This window comes from Piliocolobus tephrosceles, chromosome 15, assembly GCF_002776525.5.
Source record: "Piliocolobus tephrosceles isolate RC106 chromosome 15, ASM277652v3, whole genome shotgun sequence".
NCBI lineage: Eukaryota > Metazoa > Chordata > Mammalia > Primates > Cercopithecidae > Piliocolobus > Piliocolobus tephrosceles.
Genome location: NC_045448.1, coordinates 73,383,898 through 73,401,581, shown reverse-complemented (window position 1 = coordinate 73,401,581; position 17,684 = coordinate 73,383,898). Strand labels below are relative to the sequence as shown.

The 17,684-nt window shown below is 43.6% G+C and overlaps 1 protein-coding gene across 1 annotated transcript in view; it reads left to right on the top strand.

The window, feature by feature from the left end:
* The first annotated feature begins 14,454 nt into the window (after nt 1-14,454).
* Nucleotides 14,455-17,684, top strand: part of EXOC6B (exocyst complex component 6B) — a 710,495-nt gene continuing 707,265 nt past the window's right edge. Inside the window, exon 1 of the mRNA XM_026456434.1 lies at nt 14,455-14,698. Coding sequence (XP_026312219.1) covers nt 14,586-14,698 — 113 coding nt within the window. The 5' untranslated portion in view covers nt 14,455-14,585. The remainder of the gene's footprint in view (nt 14,699-17,684) is intronic.

Genomic DNA, 17,684 nt, shown 5'->3' with positions numbered 1-17,684 from the left:
CCCCAGAGTCTGTGCTGCTCACTACTCTGCAATGAGAGAAAGAGCTGTCCTGAGGGTAAGAAAGTGGTAAAATCATGTGATAACTTCTGGGACAGAGGTATACACAGGAGATCATGAGGCCAAAGGGGAGAATGAGATCATATAGGGAAGAATCCCCAGGGGAGAGGCTAACTCTGTAGTTAAGTCCTACAGAATCAGTGTGTTGTTCCAGGTAGAATGAACATCATTAGCAAAACAATGTTAAGAATGAAGGCAAGTAGACTGATTACAATAGATCTGAGCGAGATGCAAGGACCTGGACTAGGAAGGGATGGATGAGATAAAAAGGGGTGAACAGAAAAGCAAAATTAGCAGGACTTGGTTGTCTTTTGGATGTAGAACATGAGGAAAAAGGAGGAATCTAGGATGGCTACCAAGTTTCTGGTGAGAGCACCTGGGTGTCATTAACTGGATGAATTTGAGATGTGAGAGAGCATAAAATCAATTTTGAAGCACCTAAGAGGTAATTAAGAGTAGAATCCTTTCAAAAACTAGTTGGAGACTTCATTATTCCATTTTCAATAACGGGTAGGACAACTAAGAGCAAGAGAATAGTAGGCTTGAATAACAGCAGAATACATATTCTTCTCAGGTGCACATAGAACACTCTTTATGATAGACCACAGAAATACGTCTTAAAAGATTGAAATAACAGCCAGGTGTGGTGGCTCATGCCTGTAATCCCAGCACTTTGGGAGGCCAAGGCGGGCGAATCACCTGAGGTCAGGAATTCGAGACCAGCCTGGCCAAATTGATGAAACCCCCTCTCTACCAAAAACACAAAACTTAGCTGGGTATGGTGGTGCATGCCTATAATCCCAATTACTTGGGAGGCTGAAGCAGAATTGCTTGAACCTGGGAAGCAGAGGTTGCAGTGAACCAGGATCATGCCACTGCCTTCTAGCCTGGGCATCAGAGTGAGACTCCTTCTCAAAATAAAATAAAATAAAATATTGAAATAACACAAAAGATGTGTTCTGCACCACAATGGAATTAAGTTAGAAATCAGCAGCAGAAGGAAATTTGGGAATTCACAAATATATAGAAATTAAACAACACATTTATAATAACCAGTGGGTTAAAAACAAAATCACAAGGGAAATTAGAAAATTTTATCAAGATGAATGGAGATCAAAACACAACATACCAAAACTTGTGGGATACAGCTAAAACAGTACCAAGAAGGAAATTTATAGCTACAAATGCACATATTAAAAAGGAAGAAAGTTCCCAAATTTTCTTCCTTGAGAAATCAGAAAAATAAGAGCAAACTAAATCTAAAGCAAGCAGAAGAGAGGAAATAATAAAGATTAGAGAACAAATAAATGAAACAGAATAGAAAAACAACAGGGTAAGTCAATAAACCAAAAGCTGGTTCTTTGAAAAGATAAACAGAATGGAAAAACCTTTAGCTAGACTGACCAATACAAACAGAGGGAAGATACCCCTTCTCCAAAAACGTGTAACTTTAATAAATATGTGCAAGAGTTGGCACTAAAATCCGTAAAATATTTTTGTTTTGCAGCTAAACAAATCGATAAAGATGAAATAAATGGAAAGATATGCCATGCTCATTGATCAGAAAACTTGATATTCTTAAGATGGCAATACTCCACAAACTGAACTGCAGATTCACAAAGTCCTTATCAAAACTTACTAGGTGGCTGTTTTTGTTGTTATTGTTCTAGAAATTGACAAGCTTATCCTAAAATTCTTTTGGAAATGTAGGGACCTAGAATAGCCAAACAATCTTGAAAAAGAAAAACAAAGTTGGAGGACTCGCCCTTCCTAATTTGAAACTTACTACAAAGTTACAGTAATCAAGAAAAGTGTTGTATTGGCATAAAAGTAGAAATATGGATGCCTGAAATATAATTGAGAATCCAGAAATAAAACCTTACATTTATGATCAATTGATTTTCAACAAGAGTGACAAGACAATTCAATAGGGAAAGAATAGTCTCTTTCAGTGAATGGTATGTGGACAACTGGACATCCACATACAAAACAATGAAGTTGGAGCCCTACCTCACAGCACTTATAAAAATTAGCTTGAAATGGATACAGACCTGAGTTAACACTATAAAACTCTTAGATAAGCCGGGCGCGGTGGCTCAAGCCTGTAATCCCAGCACTTTGGGAGGCTGAGATGGGCGGATCATGAGGTCAGGAGATCGAGACCATCCTGGCTAACACGGAGAAACCCCCTCTCTACTAAAAAATACAAAAAACTAGCCGGGCGAGGTGGCGGGCGCCTGTAGTCCCAGCTACTCGGGAGGCTGAGGCAGGAGAATGGCGTAAACCCGGGAGGAGGAGCTTGCAGTGAGCTGAGATCCGGCCACTGCACTCCAGCCTTGGCGACAGAGTGAGACTCCGTCTCAAAAAAAAAAAAAAAAAAGACAACTCTTAGATAAAAACATCGGATAAACATTCATTGGCTTGGGTTAGGCAATGGCTTCCTAGATATGATACCAAATGCATAAACCACAGAAGAAGAAATAGATAAATTGAACTTCGCTGACATTTTATACTTCAAAGAACACTACAATGAAAGTGAAAAGACAATCTACAGAATGGAAGAAGACATTTGTAAATCACATATTTGATAAGGAATTTATATCCAAAATACATAAAGAACTCTTACAACTCAGCAATGATAATAACGTAAAATAAACCAATTGAAATATGGGGAAAGAATCTGAATAAACGTGTCTCCAAAGAAGACATACAAATGAAAAAGATGCTCAACATCATTAGCTATTAGGGAAATGCAATCAAAACAATAAGATGTCACTTCATACCCACTAGAATAGCTAAAATTAAAAGAACATACAAAACCAGGCCGGGAGCGGTGACTCATGCTTTAATCCCAGCACTTTAGGAGACCAGAGCAGGAGGATCACTTAAGCCCAGGAGTTTGACAGCAGCCTGAGCAACATGGTGAAATCCCGTCTCTATAAAAAAGACAAAAATTAGCCAGGCGTGGTGGCTTGCAACTATAGTCCTACCTACTTGGGAGGCCAAGGCTGGAGGGTCCTTGAGTCAAGGACTTCAAGGTTACAGTATATTATGATCATGCCACTACACTCCAGTGTAGGTGACAGAGAAAAACCCTGCCTCAAAAAAAAAAAAAAGAAAAAGAAAAAAAAAAAAGTTAAACGTAGAGTTACCATATGACCCAACGATTCTACTCTCTGTGTATCTACACAAGAGAATTGAAAACATCCAGCCTGGGCAACGTGGCAAAACCCCATCTCTGCAAAAATTTTAAAAATTAGCTGGGCGTGGTGGCACACACCTGTAGTCCCAGCCATTCAGGAGGGAGGCAGAGGTGGGTGAACCACCTGAGGTGGGAGACTGAGGCTGCAGGGAGCTGTGATCATGCCACCGTACTCCAGCCTGGGAGACAGAGTGAGATCCTGTCTAAAAAAAAAAAGAGAATTGAAAACATATGCCCATATAAAAACTTGTACATGAATATTCATAGTGGCATTACTGACAATAGTTAAAACATAAAACAACTCGAATGTCTATGAACTAATGAATGGATAAAGAAAATGTAGTGTAGCTATACAATGGAATATTATTTGGCCACAAAAAGCAATGAAGTAGTGATACATGTTACAATATAGATGAATCCTATGAGCATTAGGGTAACTGGAAAAAGTCAGACACACAAGGTCGCATTTTATATTATTCTATTTATATGAAATGTCCAGAATAGGCAAATCTGTAGCACTAGAACAGTTTAGTAACTGGCTAAGGCTGGGGAGGTTGGGTTGAAATGAGGACTTACTGTTAATGGGTATGGGATTTCTCTTTGGGGTGAAGAAAATGTTCTAAAATTGATTGTATTGCTTTGAATATACCAAAAACACTGCATCACAGAATCTGTGAGAATAGGAAAATAGCTGTTGTTCTATACTGCTACTGCTAAGTTTGGCATGACTTGTAATGTAGCAATAGTACTGGAATAAGGGAGTTCTCATACAGTGATGTCTTTTTTTAAATGAAGAGGAGTTAGGCAAACTACTCTGTGTGCATATGTGTGTAGTGGAGTTCTAGGGCTTGAGCAAATTAGGGAGGTGTTTCCAGTCAAACAGGTAAATGTGAGTGTGAATTTACTAGGCACTGGGGAAGGGAGGCACACAGACCTTTGCAGAGATTGGTACCTTGGGGTAGGTAATGGCAGCACCAGTTTGCACATTTGTGCTCTCTTCTCCAGTTGCCTTTGACACTTCAGGCCTATAGGAGTAGAGAAGGATGATTGATTCACAGTTGGCATTTGGAAGGCAGTGCAATGTGAGGACCAGGGCCAGGCATTGAGGATGATGATGGAAGAACAGAACCATCAACTTTGTCTCAGAAAGGCTGTAAGGGATATAGTGTTATCAAAGGGAGGCCAAAGCTCATTTAAGGCAGGAGGTAGCAGGATTATTCTGGGAAAAGGTTAAAAGAGGCTGGCTTAAAGTACAAGTCAGTAGTGAGGAGGAATTAAGAACAGTGAGGGAGAGAGATAATCTGAGGGGTTTACATTTGGAATAGTAGTCAGGGGGTCATTAGGATTGGAAGCAAAGATGAAATTGTTCTGAGTCTGTCTTCTGAACCAAGCTCTGAATGAAACTTGGAGGGCAAACTTCCAGAGACTGATCTTTGTCCCAGTCATGTTGGCACAAGGCAACTAGTCCATGGGTCTGCTCAGGTGCATCTACTCACCCCAGGTTTCTTGTCTTTGTGTGGGACTGGGATGGAACAATCCAAATTTGTGGCTATTGAATAAATAATAATAGGTGGTGGTTTATGTGTCAGAGAGAAGATGGGAAGGAGTCAGAGCTGATTTTGTTGTGAATTTAGAAATTCATTTAAAATGTTGGGTTTTTACCCAGGCATGGTGGCATGTACCTGTAGTCTCAGCTACTGGGAAGGTGGAAGCAGGAGGATCTCTTGAGCCCAGGAGGTTGAGGCTGCAGTGAAGCATAATCGCCCCACTGCACTGCAGCCTGGGTGACAGAGCCAGACCCTGTCACAAAAAATAAATAAAATGAAATAAAATAAAATAAAATATTGAGTTTGAACTGGTGGCAGGATTTTAAGCAGTAGTGCTTAGAAGGCAGCCAGCATCTGGGTCTGAAGTTTAAAGGAAAACTTTCGAAGTCAAATGTAAAATTAGTTTTTACCCTCTGGGATTAAATGAGATCACTCAGGGAAAGAGTGAGAAGTGGCTAGAAAAGAAGGCTGAGAAGAGAACTGAGCTTGTATATGGACTAAAAAACATGATGGAGAAGACTAAGAAGCTCAAGTACAACAAGAGCAGAATCAGAAGAGTTAAGTGCTCCAGAAGCTAAGGTAAGATAAACTTTTTTGAAGGAAGTGTGTATCAGATAGCTATTGTCACAATAAAGCTATGTAACCAGCCAACCAACCCAAAAGGCTGTGGCATACAACATGAAGTAATTGTTTCTCACTTAAGAGGCTGTGGTCAGCTGGGGTGGCTCTAATTTAGGCTGCAGTTTGTAGGTTGGCTGGGTATCTTTGCTCAACATGCCTTTCACTCTTCCTGGACGAGTGGGCTATATTAGGCATGGACTTCTCATAGTGTTTGAGACCAGAAAGGCAAGAGAGCAAGACCAACCGTGTGAGTGCATTTCAGGCCTCTCATTAACCCTTGTCTATCCCATTGGCCAGAGCAAGTCACATGGCTGAACCCAAAGTCAAGAGTCAGGGGATGATACTCCACCTGTAGTGGGAAGAATTGCAAAATCACCTGACAAGTGAAGAACTGGGAATAATAATGCAATGAACTACAGACAGGTAGTCAACCAGGCATGCACTCTAACATTTTGTGAAGACTTGAGTTAAGGTTATGAAAGGGGACCCACTCCCCTTTTCTTCCTATTTCTCGCTTCCATACAACATTTGCGGTCAATAATGTCAAATAATGAGTAGAGATCAGGTAGGATGAAGGCTGGAAAAATGCTTTTGGATTTGGCAGTCAGAAAGTTTAGGATCACCTTGGAAAGTTATTTGTCTGGAGTGGTTTGAGTTAAGACATTAAGAGCAAGGGAGAGGTAAAGAGGAGGAGTGTAAACTACATTTCCAAGGAGTGAACGGAATGGAGGAACTGGAATAGCTCAGGGAAGCAAGGTTGACGAACTTATCTTTAGTTGTAAAGACTCAAACATGTGTTTACTGGTCAAGATAAAGCAAAGAGGGGAGACTGAAGCTCTAAGAGGGAAAAGAGATTATTATAGGATGTGTTACAAAGAGATGGGAAGTTGACTTTGGAGAATGACAGGCTCTCCATTCCTTTTACACAGGACATGGGTGGAACTGGATGAAAAGATGGTGAAGGGGAGGGAAAATGAGGACTTAATGATGGATGGTAGGCCTGTTGATAAAGTGAGAGACAAAGGTATCTCCTAAGAATGAGAAGGATGGGGAGTAGAACTAGGGTTTTAAGTAGAGAGGAAAAGCTTATAAATAGATTCTGTGAGCCAGGTGTGATGGCTGGCGCCTGTAATCCTAGCTACTGGAGATGCTGAGGCTAGAGGATTGCTTGAGGTCAGGAGTTCAAGACCAACCTGAGCAACATCGTGAGACCGCTCCCCCTCCCCCCCACCGCGATCTCTACTTAAAATAAATTTTTGTTTAAAGGAAAAAAATAACTTGATGCTGTGAGCAGGATTAGAAATCAAAGGATGGGTGAGGAACCCTGAGGGCCCAAATTACGTTGAGTAACATAAATGTGTCTGTGCTAGTTGCCATGGTTACAGTCTTATTTCCTGATTACAATAGAAGGGTGTCCTGTGTGTGACAGGCTGGGAAAGGTGTGGCAGGTGGTAAAGGAATTTACAAAGACAGTCATGGGTAAAGAAAGGCAGATTTATTCGAGAAAGTATGAAGATACATTGCAAGGGTGTAATGGGCAGCATAGCAGAGAAGGAGTTATCTGCAAAGAGGCAGGGGTTGAAGGGAAGTTTTTTAGAGTCATGCTGGAGGGGGATATGTGCAGAATGAGGTATCGGGAACAGGATGTTGTGCCAGCAGATTGTCTGTGATTAGTCATCTCTCAGAACAATTGTTCTACCCCTTCTGGGACCCCTTCCTCATTGTTGCTTACTTATCTTATCAGGACTCCACAAAAGAGGAGAGATTGACAATGTGGGTACGGTGGAAGATCGGTATGTTAAAGGAAGCTAGAAAATTAGAGAAGGTTTAGTCAAATTAGTGGTTCATGGGGATACACGTGGGTAGCAGCTAACTTATTCCAACAAGCTCTGTGCTAGGCCCCTTGCATTAATTATTTATAATTCTTACAGTTGCCTAAGGTGTAGGTTATAAGCTCCATTCTTTTTGAGACAATGTCTTCCTTTGTCACCCAGGCTGGAGTGCAGTGGTGTGATCATAACTCACGGCAACTTCAAACTCCTGGGCTCGAGTGATCCTCCTGCCTCAGCCTCCAGAGGATCTGGGACTACAGGCATGCACCAGCACTCCTGGCTAATCTTTAAAAATTTTCGTAGACATTGGTTCTCTCTATGTTGTCCAGGCACATTGGGTCTCTTTATGTTGTCCAGGCTGGTCTCAAACTCCTGGCCTCAAGCAATCCTCCCACCTCAGCCTCCCAAAGCTCTGGGATCACAGGTGTGAGACACCTCACCCGGCCTTATAAACTCCATTTTATGTTTGAGAAAATTGTAGCTTGAGGAAGCCATATAACTTACCCAAACTCACCTGCTGATTAATGGAAAGGCCAGGAAGCAAACTCAGGTTTCTTTGAATGGAAATTTTGGATAGAAGAAATTCCATCCAAATTTGTCTTAGATAAAAGGGAAAAGATGCTAATAGATAATATAGAAATCAGGGATGATCGGGCCGGGCGCGGTGGCTCAAGCCTGTAATCCTAGCACTTTGGGAGGCCGAGACGGGCGGATCACGAGGTCAGGAGATCGAGACCATCCTGGCTAACACGGTGAAACCCCGTCTCTACTAAAAACTACAAAAAACTAGCCGGGCGACGTGGCGGCGCCTGTAGTCCCAGCTACCCGGGAGGCTGAGGCAGGAGAATGGTGTGTACCCGGGAGGCGGAGCTTGCAGTGAGCTGAGATCCGGCCACAGCACTCCAGCCTGGGTGACAGAGCGAGACTCCGTCTCAAAAAAAAAAAAAAAAAAAAAAGAAATCAGGGATGATCAGGATTAAAGTGCAGGTCTCATAGAAATTAGGCAGAGGTAGAGGTGACTGGAAAAGAGTCAGAGAGAGGAATTTAATAGTCTTGGGGGAAGAGCAATGTTTGTGGAATACAGGCAGGTCCTTGAATAACCAAATAACGTCATTTTGTTATAATATTGGAAAATTGAAAGATAGCTCAGAGCTGTCTGAGTTTGTGAGTTAGGCAAAATTTATCAGGCTGAGAGAGACCTGGGTATGGTTCATTAGTCTCCTACCCCCACACCCATGCTTGGGGCAATTGTTAAAATACATTTTGTTCCTGACTAGCTGCCTCATCCATTATCTTCATATTCCTGGAGTTTGTGATACAAAGAACAATTTATAGCCAATCAATAGCTTATATTATTTTAATGTAAATTCTTGGTAAACTTAGAAACTGCCTCTTGTTTTTTCCTTTGAAAACTCACTTGTAGCTGGGGGAGGTAGCTCACACCTGTAATCCCAGCACTTTGGGAGGCTGAGGCAGGAGGATCACCTGAGGTCAGGAGTTCAAGACCAACCTGGCTAACATGGTGAAATCCATGTCTCTACTAAAAATACAAAAATTAGCCTGGCGTGGTGGTGGTAGCCTGTAATCCCAGCTACTTGAGAGGCCAAGGCAGGAGATTCAGTTGAACCTAGGAGGAGGAGGTTGTAGTGAGTCAAGATCACGCCACTGCACTCCAGCCTGAACAACAGAGTGAGACTCCATCTCAAAAACAAAACAAAACAAAACAAAAAACTCCACCCATTTGTAACTGGCCAGGTGTGGTGGCTCACACCTGTAATCTCAACACTTTGGGAGACTGAGGAGGACAGATCATCTGAGGTCAGGAGTTCGAGACCAACCTGGCCAACATGGCGAAACCCCATCTCTACTAAAAACATAAAAATTAGCTGTGCATGGTGGCAGGTGTCTGTAATCCCAGCTACTTGGGAGGCTGAGGCAGGAGAATCATTTGAACCTGGGAGCTGCAGGTTGCAGGGAGCCAAGATCATGCCACTGCCCTGTATCCTGGGCGACAGAGTGAGACTCCTTCTCACCCTCCTCCCCTGCCAAAAAAAAAAAAAAAAAAAAACCCAAAGAAACCATTTGTAACTGCCACTAATTTTGGAGTGTGTATTATTCAGGGCAATTTGAATCTATGCTCCCAGGTGGCCCTCTTCAACCCTTGTGCTTGAATAAACTCTTTTTAAACTAGATTCTGAACTTTTGGATTTTTTAGGTTGACATTTGATGAGAAAAAAATAGATTCCCAGCCAGGGCCACTGTCTGTGCGAAATTTGCACATTCTCCCTATGTCTGCCTGCGTTTTCTCCTGGTACTTTGGTTTTCCTCCCGGTACTTCATTTTTCCTCCCACATCCCAAAGATGTTCATGTTACGTTCTTGGCATCTCTAAATTGTTTCTGAGTGAGTGTCGGTATGTGTGTGAGTACACCCTGCCATGCAATGGCATTCTGTCCAGGGTTGGTGCCTATCTTGGGTCCTGAGCTGTTAGGAGTGTGTATTATCTGGCCCCCTGCAACTGTGAATTGGAATAAGCAAGTTGGAAAATGAATGAATACAACTTATTGTACAAGAAGACGTCCTAAAGTATCTGATAATCATTTGGTGCACAACAATAAATGATGCTGTGCTAAAACACTCAGTGACTTTTTTTGAGCCTTGGGTAGGACGTACTCCCTATAATTTTTGCCTTGTAAACATTTATTCCGTGATTTAACCCACCACCACTACAATTGCTGTCACTCACTGGTTCATCAAAAAATGGGTAAATCATTATCTTATTTGTTTCTATTAATCTTTTTTAAATGTATGTCTAGCTCTTATTTCAATATTTAATAATAGAAGTGTTTTGGTGTTTATTTAGAAGTTTGGTAATGTTTTTGAGATCAAAAATAGGCCATAGAAACTTAACTCTTGTCTATATCAGTGAACTGTGGTAAATTGATTTCATTATACACAGTTTTGCTTAAAGTTTCAGTTTCCAAGAACCTATTGGTGATTTTAAGTTAGGACTTACTATATTAAGGTGGGAGGTGAAGCCATGAATGGATTGTCTATGTAGCACCAGGAACCTGGCTGGGATACTTGGGATCAATCAGTGAAGTCAGAGTGGTCAGCAGGCACAGTCCCGATGTTGAAATTCTTTGGGGTCATGATAAGGAATGAGGTGGAGAGAAAAACTGTGGAAGAAGGAAATTTCCCTGACCCCTTCTTGGGTGGAAACTGAAGTGCACGGGCACTGGCAGGGGTGAACTCCGCTCACTTGCTGCTCCACCCATTGTGGGAGGGAGAGTGCAGGTGAATGTGTGCAGGAGCTGGGACAAGCACTTTGGGCGCCAGCAAGACCCAACTCCCTATTGGTCCTGTGGCAGTGTCTAGGGGAGGGTGCTCGTGACCCCTGACACCCCAGAGGAAGTGTAACAGTGTTCTTTTAGCTTTGCCATCCATGGACAGCTTAAGTGTTAGCAGCTCAGTGGAGGGTCAGACTTTTGCATCTGCACCTGGCATCCACGAGGAATGAGGTCACACAGAGTTGAAGATGGTAAATGTGGGAGATGTTATTGCTGAGGAAGGTGGCTCTCAGTGGGAAGGGGAGCTGTAAGTGGGACGGAGTAGGAAGGTAATTTTCCCTCAGAGCTACTCCATAAAGCTGTCCCTTTGAAGTCAAGCCCCGTATCTCCAATGTTCAACCATAGTCTCTGATGTTCAGCTGCTTCTCCTCTCTGCCAGTTGAGCATGGGGTTTTTACAGGCACAGGATGGGGAGTGGGGTGGGCTGTGGGTGGTTTTGGAAAAGGCAATATTCAAGCAGGAAAACAGGGATATATATTGTCACTTTGGGCCGTGGTTCTGGCTTGAGGGTGGGGCCCTTGCTGGGGACATGCCCTCTTCTGCCCAGAATTTCCCTGCCTCCTGTCCCTAAAACTGTGAGCCAAGAGGTAAAATTTCTGAGGAATATGGATATTAGTAGATAATTGTGGCACAACCAGATGCCCTAGACTTCAAAGGAGAGTTGGGGAATCAGGGTATTGAAACAACAGCCTAGATGTGGCAGTGGAGAGCAGTGAGAATGCTGATGCTGCCTACCTATACTCATGCAGAAGAGAAAACCAGTTCATTCTAGGTAAGCGGAGTGATGTGATTTTGTGAAGAGGTCTCCAGGGTGATTTGGAAGGGGTCTCAGAAATGATACAATCCATTATATCAATGTAGAAGCAGAGGTAGAGTGGCAGAATGATCACACAATAAACTCATGGCTGTGAAGGGCCTGGGTGGGGCAGCATGGGCTACTGGTTAGGAAATAGGCCTTTGAATCAGATTGACCTGGTTCGAATACTAGCTTCATTACTGGATGTGATATGTGGGGTGTTGCCTAATATTTCAGCTTTCTTATCTGTAAAAGGGGACCCGTGATATTTACTGCAAAGGATTATTGTAAGGATTTAATAAGGTTGATATATGTGAAGTATTTATTTTGTATCTTGTGCTTGGCGCACAGAAAGTGCTCAATGCATTTTTTTGTTTGCTTGTTTTTGAGATGAAGTCTCACTCTGTCACCTAGGTGGGAGTGCAGTGGCATGATCTTGGCTCACTGCAACCTGCGTCTCCCAGGTTCAAATGATTCTCCTGCCTCGGCCTCCTGAGTAGCTGGGATTACAGGCACCTGCCACCATGCTGGGCTAATTTTATATTTTTAGTAGAGACAGTGTTTTACCATGTTGGCCAGACTGGTCTCAAACTCTTGACCTCAAGTGATCCACCTGCCTCGGCCTCCCAAAGTGCTGGGATTACAGGCATGAGCTACTGCGCCCAGTCTGCTCAATACATTTTAACCAGTAATGCTGGAACTGAATCAATGGAACTCACATTCTTTCTATCTGGAGGACATAAACATTAGACAGATCATCTTGTCTTCTTCAATGGAGGTTTCCAATACTGCTTACTCCAGACTCATTCCCTGTTGCTAAGATGTGTGGCCTCAGGCCTCTGTGGAGGCTCACAAAAAGTGCTGACAGTAGCAGAAGCTAGTTTAACCACTACTGAATGTGTCTCATCTATGCAGCAGCCTGGATCCTGTGATAGGTGAAAAACTTGCTGAGTGAGATGCTAAAATGGGTGTCTGAAGGGACCCTCGGTCATGTATTTCAAGAGATCTTTAGAAATACCAAAGGCTCCACACTCTCCCTACCCCTCCTATGTCTGTTTGGAATTGTTTAAACATGAGTAATGAAAAACGAGGACAGGCAGAGATTATCTAGAGACAGACAGATTTATCAACTTGCTCTCTTCCTGGCAAATTAGGACTTGTAACCTATTCTCCTTACTACTGGTTTATTTATTTTTAAAATGTGTTCTTAGGTAATGACTACTATTTTTACTAAAAAAGTAATGCATGCACAAGGAAAATAATTCCAAGAGTGCAAATGATAGATAATTAAAAATTACCTTCTTCCTACTTCACACTCCTTCTTTCCAATTTTTTTCCTGGATGCCATACTGTTAACAGTTTTTGGGCACCGTTTCAGAAATATTCTACGTATGTAATGTTTATATATATGTATGTGTGTGTATATATATCAAAGCATATATATGAGTATTTATTCTTTTAAAAAACAAATGAGGACAGTCTATATACTGTTTCATGCCTTGCTTTTTTCTGCTCAACAAATACAACTTGAAGACAGTTTCATGTATGACCATAGAGTCTTTTGTCTTTCTTTTTAATGATTGCATACTAGTCTATAGTATGGTTGTAGCACAAGTTATTTAGCCTAAACTTCCAGTTTTTTTGTCTCATGACTTTTTTTGTCAGTGGAAACCCTCTTCTACTAGTCACTCTGGTACTAAACCTTGGAGTAATATCTAACCTTTATGGTATCTAGTAAATCCTGTCAATTCTCCCTTTTTGATGTTTTTCCTATTTGCTCATTCTTTTTCATTCTCATTGCTGCTTCCCTGGTTTAGGCCTTATCATCTCCTATGGCGTTTCCTTATCTCCAAATTCTCTATCTCTGCACATCTTGCACCCTTGCCCTTCACCAAATTTCCTAACGCCCACATTTTGATGTGTCACTCCTCTTAAAAACCTTCTGTGGCTTCCCATTCGTTGTGTTGTGTAACAACTCAAGCAATGATCAATAAATCCGATTTTTAAATTGTAACTGAAGGGCCGGGCGCGGTGGCTCAAGCCTGTAATCCCAGCACTTTGGGAGGCCAAGACGGGCGGATCACGAGGTCAGGAGATCGAGACCATCCTGGCTAACACGGTGAAACTCCGTCTCTACTAAAAAATACAAAAAACTAGCCGGGCGAGGTGGCGGGCGCCTATACTCCCAGCTACTCGGGAGGCTGAGGCAGGAGAATGGCATAAACCCGGGAGGCGGAGCTTGCGATGAGCTGAGATCCGGGTGACAGAGCAAGACTCCCTCTCAAAAAAAAAAAAAAAAAAAAAAAAAAATTGTAACTGAGGAGTTCATGAAATGCAGATGCCTGGATCAGAATCTCCAGATGTATGACCGTTAGTCAGTCTGTATTAAAAAAAAAAAAAAAATGTTTCCAGGTGCTTCTGTTGCAGTTGGTTGTTGGATCAGTGGAACCATTAGAACAAAGTCCACATTTCTCAGCCCAGTGTTTAAGGCTCCTCGCAATTTCTCTCCAACATGCCTTTCCAGACCCATCCCTTACTACTACTTCTTTACACGTCAGTGCAGATGAAATTCTTTTTGGCCGTCTGGATTCTCCTCACAACTTCCAGTTATGCCTTTTAACCTCCGAAACTCAATCTCTTTATGAAACCTTGGCAACCAGAAGAGATCTCTGAACTCCATTCTCTGTACTGGCTCACAGTTCACGGTTTTGAATTCTCTAGCTCCCCGTGTCTCCCCTACTAGACTGTAAGGCTTCTGTCAGACATTAAGTTAGACTTTATTATTCGCATCTACAGAGTCTTTGCACTTTGTGACAAAGGTGGTAAACAAGAATTTGTAGGCTTAGTGCCACTGCCTGACTTGATCATCACTGTTTACGCAGTTTGTTAACTGTTTTTAGCGTACAACAGTGGGCTTTCAACAAGTATTTGCGGATTCAATGTATGAATGAACGGAATCCAACCTAGCATTTCCCAGAGAACTACAAGTGCCAGCGGACATTACGCAGAACGCCGACGGACGCGGTGACGCAAGGGGGCGTGCCGAGCCTGAGGGAGGGGTCGGCCTGCGGGTAGCCAGAGGCTGGGGCGGCTGTGGAGCCTGGGTGGAAGAAGGAGTGTGGGGCAGCGAAAAGGTGAGCCGAGCTGACGGAGGGGACGCGCTGCGGGGCGCCCCCAGTCTATGGAGCGGGGTAAGATGGCGGAGGCGGAGAGCCTGGAGACAGCGGCAGAGCACGAGCGGATCCTGCGAGAGATCGAGAGCACTGACACGGCCTGCATCGGGCCCACGCTCAGGTACCCCGGGTGCCGGGGCCACCGAGGGGCGGGAACGGGCGGGACGGGGCAGGCTCCTCTGGGTCGGGGCTCCGGCCGGCTGTCTCCATGGCCGGCGCTGGCCTCTCCCTTCGGAGAGACCCTGCGTCCCGGGCGAGGCGGGTCTCCCTTCGCAGCCCCTACGCGGGGTCCCTTCGCGGCGCCCCATAGCCCAGTGACTCAGGAGGCTCCCGCTGCCTCCCTCGGGGCTGGAGCAGCCTTCGTTCTCCCTCCGAGGCTAGTCCGGCGCTGGGGAGCGAGCGGGCGCCCGACAGATGGTGGTGGCTCCGGTCAGATCTTTCCCCTGGGGACATCACCCTTCTCTCTCCGACTCCAACTCCGTCCTGCCCTAGACAGGAGTCCTGCTCTTCAGATAACGCAGAATTTCACTCCATGGTCTGGTGCTCGAAATCAAAGTCTTGCCTCAGAATCACAGCCACTTCTCAGAAACGAGTCCTTGGAAATCCTAGGCCTGGATGAAAGTTCCCCCAACCCGCTCCCCTCTCCTGGGAGCCGCTGCTCCTTTATCCCTGCTTCCTTATTACGAGGACGACCCTCGCCCACCGTGCAGCCTCCTCGTCGCTCGGGAAAATTGACCCTGCTGCCGCCTCCAAGTTACCATTTCTTTTTTTTTTTTTTTTTTTTGCACGCACATCTCCATTTTATTTGGAGATGTCAAAAGAAATCCCGACTTACCTCAACTTATTTAACAAATTTAGGTAGCACTTGTTACATAAAGTGCAAGACGTTGTAAACAGTGATTTTACAAATGCAACTTATTTAAGCCACAAAACAACCGTATTAGATAGGTTCTATTACTCTCCTTTTACAGATGGGGCACAGAGAGGTTAAGTGACTTGGCCAAGGTCACAGAGAAAATAAAGTGGCGGACTCAGATTGCTACTCGGGTAGCCTGGATCCAGACACGTAACCACTGTTCTGCCTCAGCTGGAGATTACCGGCTACCCGTACTTCCTGTTGATGATTACTCACTAAGCCTAGTTTTGAACTACTTTCCCCCTTCCCCTCATGTTACTGGTGTCCTAGAACGAACTCAGCCTTATCCCTTACTGTTAGGCATTCTGATCTTCATGCAGCCAATACATGGATAACTATCTTACCCTCCTTGCACAGTCTTGGGTCACTGCCCCTCCCATCAGAAAAGTTATTACTCATTGCTTGCGTTCTCCTGGCGTGAGTTGACTCAGGAAAGACTAATTGAAGGAGGGCAGGCTGGAAACTACTCCTCCTCTCCACCTGCACAGCTTCCTTCTCCAGGACACATTGTTAGCACATTTGTGCCAGTACCACCCCTGGTCATAACTACCCTTGGTAGTTTGCCTTTTGTCTCTTTATTTATTAAAAGTAATAGCAAAAACCGCAATTACTTTTGTACCAACCTAATATTCATTTATTGAGACGGGGTCTCCTTTTGTCTCCTAGGCTGCAGTGCAGTGATGTGATTGTAGCTCACTGCAGCCTTGACCTCCAGAGTTCAGATCCTCCCGCCTAAGCCTCCTGAGTAGCTGGTACTACAGCTGTGCACCACCACCACACCTGGCTACGTTTTAAACTTTTTGTAGAGATGGGATTTTGCCATGTTGCCTGGGCTGGTCTCAAACTCTTGGGGTCAAATGATCCTCCCACCCCAGCCTCCCAAAGTGTTGGGATTACAGGCATGAGCCACCGTGCCTGGCCCCTTTGTCCCTTAAAGTGACTTTTAGCTCCCTTTTTTGGACCAGTTCTTCCACACAGTTGCCTGTCTCTCCACCAACTCCCATTGCCTTATGATCAGGACCATTGTGCTTCTCTCAATTCCCATTTTCTTTAGCTCTTAAGGGTCAATGATCCCGACTTACCTCAACTTATTTAACAAATTTTAATGTTGGGATTCCTACATTTTCCTGTATACTTCAAATCATCTCTAGATTACTTATAATACCTACTATAATGGTAAATACCATGTAAATATATGTTATACTGTATTGTTTAGGTAATAATGACAAGACAAATGTCTGTAGCATGTTTCGTACAGATGCAACCATCCCTTTTTTTTTGAGACAGGGTCTCACTCTGTTGCTCAGGCTGGAGTGCAGTGGCACAATCACTGCAATCACTGCTCACTGCAGCCTTGACCTCCTGGTGATTCTCCCCTCAGCCTCCTGAGTAGCTGGGACTACAGGCTTGTGCCACCATACCTGGCTAATTTTTAATATTTTATATAGAGATGGGGTTTCACCGTGTTGCCCAGGCTGGTCTTAAATTCCTGGGTTCAAGCAATCCACCTGCTTTAGCCTCCCAAAGTGTTGGGATTACAGGCGTGAGCCACTGCACCTGGCCACTGTCCCTTTTTTTTTCTGAAAACTTTGATTTAAGAGGTTGATTGAACCTGCAGATACCGAGGGTCAACTGTATATACATTACGATTTAAATATAAGTTACCCAGTCTTCCTAAAACTTGTTTCATTGTTATTATTGAGTTTTTTCCACTGAAAAGTGGGGTTTTGTGTAGGTAGATGGATTAAGAGCTCTTTTGCCCTAAGGGGACACTGTAAAAAAAAAAAGGTTTGAGACTCATTACCAGTTTTACTTGCTTTTCTTGACTTCCTATATGATTATTACGGGCTTATCATTTTTGGTCTTAACTTTTTTTTTTTTTTTTTTAGCAGATTACACTAAATCTTACTATCAGACCCAGGGTTCATTCACTTGAATATCCTATAATACAAGGAGTACCCATGGGCTTTGTCTTTAGTCTAGCTGTCCCTACCCATATTCATAGGGGATGATCTCACCTTTTCTCCTTATCCCGTTCAGAGGCAGCAGCATGCACAGACTTGATGTTTCAAATCCCATGCCTTACTTGGGATGTGCCTCTATTGTCATTATCTCCTGTTTTTCATCACTATCATTAAACAAGTTTGATTAAGGCAGTAGCTTTCTTGCCGTAACTACTCTCAATTGTAAA